Source organism: Periplaneta americana, chromosome 2 (assembly GCF_040183065.1).
Source record: "Periplaneta americana isolate PAMFEO1 chromosome 2, P.americana_PAMFEO1_priV1, whole genome shotgun sequence".
Classification (NCBI taxonomy): domain Eukaryota; kingdom Metazoa; phylum Arthropoda; class Insecta; order Blattodea; family Blattidae; genus Periplaneta; species Periplaneta americana.
The window spans coordinates 199497120-199507087 of NC_091118.1; the positions used below are offsets into that span (position 1 = coordinate 199497120).

The 9968-nt window shown below is 37.6% G+C and overlaps 2 protein-coding genes across 5 annotated transcripts; one reads left to right on the forward strand and one right to left on the reverse strand.

Moving 5' to 3' along the window:
• Positions 1-510: 510 nt before the first annotated feature.
• Positions 511-5382, reverse strand: ND-B17 (NADH dehydrogenase (ubiquinone) B17 subunit). Its single transcript, XM_069819356.1, has 3 exons — positions 5102-5382; positions 1908-2009; positions 511-782 (listed from the first exon to the last, which is right to left on the reverse strand). Exons 1-3 carry the CDS (start codon positions 5345-5347, stop codon positions 642-644), a joined length of 489 nt encoding a protein of 162 aa, XP_069675457.1. The 5' UTR covers positions 5348-5382; the 3' UTR covers positions 511-641.
• Positions 5383-5394: 12 nt separating this feature from the next.
• On the forward strand, positions 5395-9370 carry ND-13B (NADH dehydrogenase (ubiquinone) subunit ND-13B). Of its 4 annotated transcripts, none has more exons than XM_069819359.1 (5): positions 5395-5511; positions 5612-5793; positions 5980-6053; positions 6168-6329; positions 9115-9370. In XM_069819359.1, exons 3-5 carry the CDS (start codon positions 6030-6032, stop codon positions 9286-9288), a joined length of 360 nt encoding a protein of 119 aa, XP_069675460.1. In that variant the 5' UTR covers positions 5395-5511; positions 5612-5793; positions 5980-6029; the 3' UTR covers positions 9289-9370. The 4 variants fall into 4 exon arrangements, with proteins under 4 accessions (XP_069675460.1, XP_069675461.1, XP_069675459.1 ...); XM_069819360.1 differs by having other exon boundaries at positions 5612-5776; XM_069819358.1 differs by having other exon boundaries at positions 5397-5511; positions 5612-5708.
• Positions 9371-9968: the final 598 nt, after the last annotated feature.

Here is a 9968-nt window from a genome sequence, read left to right on the forward strand (position 1 = left end):
CGTAGATGGGAGGATATTATTAAAATGGATTTGAGGGAGGTGGGATATGATGATAGAGACTGGATTAATCTTGCACAGGATAGGGACCGATGGTGGGCTTATGTGAGGGTGGCAATGAACCTGCAGGTTCCTTAAAAGTGAATTCTACAATGAGGGGATAGAAAGACTTGTGCCACGACTCAATAAACGCCTCAATAATGACGGAGATTATGTTGAGAAGTAATTGAAGTGTGGGGAATACAATGCAACAAAAATGGTTTGTAAATATCTTCCCGTTTACTTACTACACCCTTTTGGAACTTAGTTTAAGAACACGCCTCGTAATTCTGCTGGAATCTGATCGATACCTGCAGACATACTTTTTCAGCTTTTCTATCGCAATTTCGACTTCAGAAAGTGTAGGTTTGGGTATAAATGGTTCGGCAGTATGTATTTGAATACCATCCCTATCATTAATGAAACAGACTATGGTAGTATTTTTCTTTAAAAGAATGTTGAGAGGAAGCAAACAAGAATATAAAGAACATTTATTTTCTAAGAAATATTGTAGGTTTATATTATAACTTGCTTTTCCAATTTCAGTATCTTACAATTAAACAACTCTTTCTTGTCTACCAATAGCACTACAGTCAACTGTACATTTAAATAGGTGATTCATTAAAGCCACGTGCTGCGTAGTCAGAAGGCTTCGTTCTATCTGATAGCCGTGGGTAGCCGGGGTCTCCAGGCAGGATAGGTTTTCGGGATGAAATCACACGCCATCCACCTTTCCTAGTCCAGTCCTATAAAAGAAGACAGAGTTAGTAATGAAAATGTATGTAATCACTATAGCCTGGATGTTTATTCATTTATTTTGGTTAAAATAGGCTGGCATATAGGCACTAAAATAGTAAAAATAGGCAGTGAAATAAGCATTTATTATTCATGGAAACAGACAAAAAATAGACAAATACTTAATAAACTATCCCATACGGTACTCACTTTCCTTGGTTACATGTCACAACAAGATGCTTTTTTAAGTTGTCAACTGTCATAGTGACCTGCCTGTCAGGGAGAACGTTTTTCATGGTGGAAAAAGATCTTTCTACTGCTACTGAAGTGATTGGAGCAAACTTAAAAACAACTTATTTCAGAAGGACTGTCTCTACTTTCTTTCAGAGATAGGGAAAAACCGACTGTGTATTGTCTCAAAAAGAGGGATGTGAGAAAGGATTAGAGATTCAAAGTATGCGTGACTTGTGCATGCAAGCAACAACAGTAACGGGACCTGGAGACTTGCTTTTAATACTTCCCTCATCTCCTTTCTTTTGCTGGTAAACCCTGAAGTGACCTGAGCACTGAGGGTTATACTGTTCAAACATCTTTGTTAAGTGACATAAAAGATGGAATCAGTGGGGGAGAAAAGTTTACGACTTCTTGGAAACATACTGTATGTTTTGCTGGAGAATAAGATTCTCAGCAAATATTTGTGTGAGGTGAATATATAGGCTATTTTTAATTTGTACAACCATTATTTTTTGTTTTTTGATATAATTTATGTGCGGTTTATTTTAAATGCATTAAAAATATAGAAAATGCACAGTAACAACGTAAAAAGGCTAAAAAAAAAAAAGGCATTTAACCTTAAAATAGGCAACGAGCTAAATATAGGCATATGAATCTGCTAACCAACAGCTGGTGTAGCCCTCCAAATAGTTTGGGGTTGTGTGTAGGTGATATACATGTCATAACATAAAAATATGGTGCTTACATTAAAACAGTTGTACTTTTTGCTACATTCATCTGCTATATTGGAGAAGAAGATAGATAAAGGCATGGAAGGACGAAGAAGAAGAAAACATGCTAAATTATAAAACAGTACAATGAACCAATCCAATTACGTAATAAGACTCATGACAAATACTTACATTTGCATTATATTTAAAATAGTAAGCACCAGCATAAATGGCAAATCCTATCATCAAGAATTTTCCTGTAAACCAGCGGATTATGTTTGTTCTTCGTTCTCCCTGAAATAAAAATAAACAGATATGAACACATGAAAATAAATACAGACAAATCTGTTAACAGTTGCAATATAAAAAATTACCATCCCAATTACATTGTTTATCAATTGCACAATTACGAATGCAAAAAGCAGGGTGATTTTTTGATTTACGAACTAAAAAATCGAGGCGCAAATGTTTCAATTCCCTTTCCCGGATTTTTTCACAACTTTTTGGTTCTCAGTCATGTCCAGTTAATAAAGCAATATAAAGAGTTAAACCTAGTAGGGAAACAATGCCACAGTAAGAAAGTTTAAGTCTTGGTTGAGGTTCGAGTGCATTGAGAGTTTACCGATATAAATTAGTATATATTTTAAGACGAGGCACAGAAATATGATTCATACACTCCAACCCCGAGAAAAAAATCTGCTCTATTTCTGTTACGGTTAGAAATACATTAATTATTTTACAAAATAACTTGTGTAGATATCATGGGCTTCCTAAGACATAAAATTGTTGAATAAAAACAACTGGAAGCATAATTATATAAATACCACTCATTTTTAACAATAAAAGTCTCTTCTTTTATCAATTTAAATCTAATCTTCCTCAACTTGATGAGGTTGCCAAAGACAAAGAATATATATAAAAGTTAAATTGTAAATTGTTTGTCCGAATAACTTTTCAATTGGACGCAAAATTATGCAAATAATTAATTTGTCTGGTACAAATCATTTTCGAGACATTCAGTATGAATCTGTTCCACTTCAACGTCTCCTACAATTCAAAGTAAAGCTGCCATCCGCTATTTATTGTTAAAATAAAAATTCATAAATATTTTTAAAATAAAATTAAGTTAATATTTTATATCTATCTTTCCCAATTTAAATGACTACTAAAAGATTAAATACTGTATGAACAATGGCCCTCCAATAGTTTTTAAAAAATTTCTGTATATATAGTCTACAAGATTAATCCAGTCTCTATCATCATATCCCACCTCACTCAAATCCATTTTAATATTATCCTCCCATCTACGTCTTGGCCTCCCCAAAGTCTTTTTGCCTCCGGTCTCCCAACTAACACTCTATATGCATTTCTGGATTCGCCCATACATGCTACATGCCCTGCCCATCTCAAACATCTGGATTTAATGTTCCTAATTATGTCAGGTGAAGAATACAATGCGTGCAGTTCTGCGATGTGTAACTTTCTCCATTCTCCTGTAACTTCATCCCGCTTAGCCCCAAATATTTTCCTATGCACCTTATTCTCAAACACCCTTAACCTATGTTCCTCTCTCAGAGTGAGAGTCCAAGTTTCACAACCATACAGAACAACCGGTAATATAACTGTTTTATAAATTCTAACTTTCAGATTTTTTGTCAGCAGACTAGATGATAAAAGCTTGTCAACTGAATAATAACACGCATTTCCCATATTTATTCTGCATTTAATTTCCTCCCGAGTGTCATTTATATTTGTTACTGTTGCTCCAAGATATTTGAATTTTTCCACCCCTTCCAAAGATAAATCTCCAATTTTTATATTTCCATTTCATACAATATTCTGGTCACGAGACATAATCATATACTTTGTCTTTTCGGGATTTACTTCCAAACCGATCGCTTTACTTGCTTCCAGTAAAATTCCCTAATCGTTTGTTTTCCCTAATCGTTTGTGGATTTTCTCCTAGCATATTCACGTCATGCGCATAGACAAGAAGCTGATGTAACCCATTCAATTCCAAACCCTGCCTGTTATCCTGAACTTTCCTAATGGCATATTCTAAAGCGAAGTTAAAAAGTAAAGGTGATAGTGCATCTCCCTGCTTTAGCCCGCAGTAAATTGGAAAAGCATCAGATAGAAACTGACCTATACGGACTCTGCTGTATGTTTCACTGAGACACATTTTAATTAATCGAACTAGTCTCTTGGGAATACCAAATTCAACATTCGAACTTTCAGGGGTGCAGTCTGTAATTCTGACCATTATTTGGTAATTGGAGAATTAAGAGAAAGACTATCAGTAGCCAAGCGAGTAGAGCAACAAGTTAATATTACTAAATTCAATATTTTGAAATTAAAGGAAGAGGAAACTAAGCAAAATTATCAGGTCGAAATTTCGAATAGATTTGCCACTTTAGAAAGTTCCGACGAAGTTGAGAAAGAATAAGATGTTAACAGCGTGTGGGAAAATATCAGAGGGACCGATGGCGGGCTTATGTGAGGGCGGCAATGAACCTTCGGGTTCCTTAAAAGCCATTTGTAAGTAAGTATATATAGTCTACAAGCAAACAGTTGCATCCCAAAAACCATACTTGCTTTACAGAAGATTCTATATATAAAAGTTTATTTCTTTATTCTTCATACCGGTACGTATATTCAGAAAATAAAGTCTGAAACAGTTTTTTTCTCTCCACAAAATAAAAGTTAAAGTTCGCGTTTATTACTAATGTACCCTGATTCAGAGACGAGGACGACTGTGGAACAGTGACTAAACTTAACGCCGAAGACTAACCAATAACCTATGCAAACTTGTGCGCATTTCATTTCAGTATTAAGTTCGACAGAAATTTGTGGCCTACCACGAATCTTTCCGGTTACTATTTATTAAACTACTAGCTGTTCTTAACAATCCGACCTCCAATTGGCTGTATAACAAACGTCCTCTGAAGGATAATTCGGTACAGTCTCCGTATGAGTAGACATGCAACCGAAACAAAACTAATTTTATTATCTCAACCAGTCCTTCTCTTGTGACCAAGGTCGCACGTCCTCTGATCATGCGCACTGTCTCCTTTCTGTGCGACAAAACTTTTTTCTAAGATTATACCTGTGCTACAAAATAATATGGATGAGGAATTTTCATTGAATCATGCATAACCTTAAAAGTTATTCAAAGTATGGCCTATAACAAAAATTGCCAGACGGTTATTTCTGGAGGATACCTGTCACAGGATAATTTGAAGACAAGAAGCTGTGTGAAGATAGAAAATTTTATCTTATATAGTGAAACGACAATAGGCCTACAACCCATCAGCAAATATATGTGATTATCAAACTTATGAGTGCAAATATTGAGTAACATGCTAACACAATATTAATTCGCGTACCAACACTGGCATTAAAGGCTTGAAAGCCATATCCAAGGGCATCCTATATGCCCTACGGATAGGGTTGTATCGCTCTTTGAAGTATTCTGGGACATGTCTGGGTTCATTTGGAGACAATTCTTGATCCTTGACCCATTGACGTCGCCAAGCTCGTTCTTCATTCGTCATTCCCATTACCCTTTCTCTCTCCCGGGCCAGACGGCCCTGGATTGAAAAGGGCTTCACTCCACCAGTATCAGACGCCATTTTCACTATTGCGGCCACTATTCTCCACTACCAGCTGATTTTGTTTTTTTTTTTTTGTCCATTGCCAACAATGAGGGACTTTTGTAGCTCAGAGGGAAATTAATTGATTGTAACTGGAGAAATCTAAGCGAAATCTTAAGATCAGTTTGTTTAAACATTGAAAGGTATGTAAAATACGGAGCTCTACTTTAATTTTAATGTGTATACATTCAAATATTAGAATAATAATAGAAGAAATTAACTGAAATTTTACTTTTTTTTTAGCAGTTTTAACGACAGGGGGTGTCCTTGTACAGCAGACGACGATTTTTGTGAAACAGACGACATACATCGTCCGGCGTCCAGAAATAAAATTCAGAAGGTAGTATAATTATTATGTATATCACTGAAATGTTTGAAGAAGAATAACGGAAAATAATATAGTTGTTGGTAAAATTCATTTTTCGGTAAATTAGTATATAATATGAATAATTATGTAATGAAATCTTTGTAATAGTTTCGTTGTTGTCGCTTGCATTCTAGAGCATACACAAATTGAACTTCATACTTTTGTTAGAATTTACTGAAGATTATTATTTTTTGGTCCTACAGAATATTGATATTAAGGAAAATTGTTAAAACTTTCGTTGCAGTGAAATAATAAGACAAGACACTTGTTATCTACATAAAGATATTTACAAGAATGGCCTCTGGAGCTCTGAAAAAGGTACTTTTCAAGCATGAATATATTTTCATTACCGAACACACAATTGAGAAAATAATGTACCGTACTCTTGTGAAACTTTGAAGCCCGTATCACTTATAAAGTTATTTCCTTTAGACGACAGGGCTGACAGGTCTTGCTGTGGCAGCGAATCCACATCACACACTAGGAGTACTGTATAGCAAGATTCTCAGAGCTGTACAAAAGATGCCTTCCAATGCTGCATATCGGAAGTACACAGAAGAGATTGTCAAGGACAGAGCAGAAGCTGTTAAAAGTGTAAGCACAAGTTATGCATATTTAAAGACATTGATCCAATTCTCGGTTATAGTTATGAACTTGAACACAAATAGAACATATTTGCATATTATATGAGGGTTGAGGCATGTCATGGGAACAATTTTTTTTTGTGAGAATTCGAGCGTGGGTGGAAAATGTAAAATATACAGATGAAAGGATAAGGAATAGACGAAATGTACGGACATTTAACAACACGCCAATATTTTGCTCCTCATGTTTATTACGGTCGTTGCAGGGTTCCTGTGCCAGAATCATTACAGCACACATACCCGTTCTAAAGGCCCTCGAAGTAGTTGCAACATTCACAACACTGCCAACGATGTGGGAGGCGCCGAATGCCATCTGCTTCACCATTTCCCTCACCATGTGTGAATCTGGTTATCTGTTATACAGCATTGGCAATATACTTTCGTTTCTCAAATCGCCTACTACGTAATGGTTTCTTTACCTTCCGTATAAGGTCAAAACCACATGGAGAAAAGTCTGGAGAGTATGGTGGGTGCCCCAATTCTTCCTATACCCAGCCACAGTAGCAGCCCTACACACTCTGCATTATGTGGTCTTATGTTGTCATGGAGGATGATTGCACTGTCCAGAAGATGGGACGTTTCTCCCTGATGCCATGGCATAACTGTCGCATCAGGAAGTTCCTGTAGTAACTTCCTGTCACTGCTCTGCCATGTGGAACGAAGTGACAATCACCATCAACTTCAAGGGGGAAGGATTCTGACGGAACTTCTGCCTTCTTGGTGATCCTGCGCCACTCTGCGGATGACATTTAAGCCCTGGTTCGTATGTCCTGGCCCAAAATTCATCAATAACGATCATTCGTGAAAGGAAGTGGTCTCCTTCCTGTTGCCAGCGTGCTAGATGATCACAGCATGTTGCATATCGCATCCACATTTGCACTTCTATTAGTGCAAGTGGTAATTCACTTCGATGCAATTTTACACATGTGAAGATCATTCCGCAAAATCCTATGTATCGTGCGTTTCTCGATGCCACTTTCTCTCTGTAACTCAAGTAGCATCCATCGTCTGTCTTCATCAGGTGCTCAATTACTGCATATGTCACATCAGTCTGCACAATCACTGGTTGCTTCGCGTTCTCACTGAAACATTGCTATCCACCTTCCAGTATTAATAATCCGTGGCGCTACACCCCGTGAAGGGCCTAGACTGACCAGCCGGCTGCTGGCCTCTCGCACACATGCCGAAGCAGAGGTGGACGATCATCCAACCAGAATGGAGGTATCGTGTGGTTAGCACGATGATCCCTCCAGCCGTTATAGCTGGTATTCGCAACCGGATTTCGCTACCTATCGTAGCTCCCCAAGTGCATCACGATGCTGGGTGGGCACCGGTCCCATACACTGGCCGAAATTTCATGAGAAAATTTCTTCCTCCATGAGGACTCGAACCAGCGTGCATTCCGTAACGCGAGTCCTAGGCGGGATGCCTTAGACCGTGACGCCACGGCACAGGACACCTTCCAGTATTGAAGGACATTATTCCCGACAACTTCTACCAACTCCCTGTGGCATTCTTCTCACAGAGAACGGCTATTTTGATATACGAACCTTGTTCAACACAGGTTACATCCATCCTGCACAGCACTACACTGACAACTGATTTAACATTACTCTTTGTTCTATTATAGACAAGCACAGAGCCACCTTGTGTTGTGAACATACATTATGACTGCACGGCTTCCGTGCGACATGACATTTTATGATACCAATCCTTACGTTTGAAAAAAAAAATAGTTGCCATGACTTATGCCCCAACTCTCGTATCATCTCTGCTCCAATGATTCATCATCATTATCATCTCCGCACTACAGCCACACATGGGCCTTGGCGTCCTCAACAATTCTTTTCCATGTTTGTCTTTCCTGTGCCTTCCTCCTCCAATTTCTCACTCCCAATGCCACCAAGTCATCTGTCACACCATCAAACCATCTGAGCTTAGGTCTTCCCTTTTCCTTATCCCTCCAGTTTCATTAAAAAGCAGCTTTTTGGCTATTTCGTCTTCACTCATTCTCATGAGATGACCAAGCATCTTATCCTTTCTGCTTTTATAATCGCCATTATATCCGGTTCTTCATATAACTGATATAATTCCCAGTTAAACCTTCTCCATATTCCTCCCTCATTAATTGCTCCATATATTCTTCTTAAGATCTTTCTTTCGAAAGTTCCCAGAGAATTTTCCTCTCTTTTTGTCAGGGTCCAAGTCTCCGCTCCATAAATCAACACCGGTCTGATCATTGTTTTATAAATTTTAGTTTTAATCGTACAAGGAACATTCTTTGCTTTTAATATATTTGCTATTCCAAAATAGCTCTTATTGGCTGCTATTAATCTAGCTCCTATTTCACTATCCATGGTATTGTTTTCTGTTATTACTGATCTCAAATATTTAAAAGATTTGACCCTCTCAAACGTAAATTCCTGTATCTTAAGCTCATTTGGTATTGATATTCTAGAATACGTTCCAATGATTGATTGTGGAGAAGCAATGGAATGACTGTGTACACTTTCCATGTGTTTTATGAGACAAAACAGAATGATGAAGAATCATCTTCAATGTTAGCCATTAAGTCAGAACAAAGAATGGTAGTTTCCAAAGCTCAATACTGTAGAATTACATCTAGAGTTAACTTCATCAGAATAAAAAGATAGATAAGTATTAAACGAACACTGTTTGGCTGTTTGTTTATTCCATTAAGTAGTAATTAAACTCTATTTATTTTTTCCCCTCAGACTCCAAATATTGCAGAACTCGAACGGAAAATTGGATGTGGCCAAGTGGAAGAACTGATTTTGCAAGCAGAGAACGAGCTCACACTTGCTCGTAAGATGCTTACGTGGAAGCCTTGGGAACCTCTTGCCACTGAGCCAGTTCCCCATCAGTGGGCTTGGCCACCTACTAAATAAAAAGCTTTTGTCTATAGAGAATTGTGTATAGTTGATTTATGTTAAAATTTACCCAGTAATAAAATGTGTATATGCAGACTAATTTAGAGTTGTATTTGTGGTAATATTAGCATTTTAATGCCCTTCACATATTACTCTGATTATAACAGGGCTCAAAATGGACGTTGTACAAATTGGAATGCTCTTATTTTCGTGGACACAATGTTGTGTATGTGTGTGTGTGTGTATGTATGTATATATATATATATATAGCGTTAGTTGGGCGGCCGGATGGAAAAAGACCTTTAGGGGGGCCGAGACGTAGAGGGGAAGATAATATTAAAATGGATTTGAGGGAGGTGGGATATGATAATAGAGAATGGATTAATCTTGCTTAGGATAGGGACCAATGGCAGGCTTATGTGAGGGCGGCAATGAACCTTCGGGTTCCTTAAAAGCCAATAAGTATATATATAGTCACTTTTTTCCTTAATAATAATAATAATGAAAGGTTACACAACACAGAACTGCACGCATTGTATTCTTCACCTGACATCATTAGGATCATTAAATCCAGACGTTTGAGATGGGCAGGCCATGTAGCACGTATGGGTGAATCCAGAAATGCATATAGAGTGTTAGTTGGGAGGCCGGAGGGAAAAAGACCTTTAGGGAGGCCGAGACGCAGATGGGAAGATAAT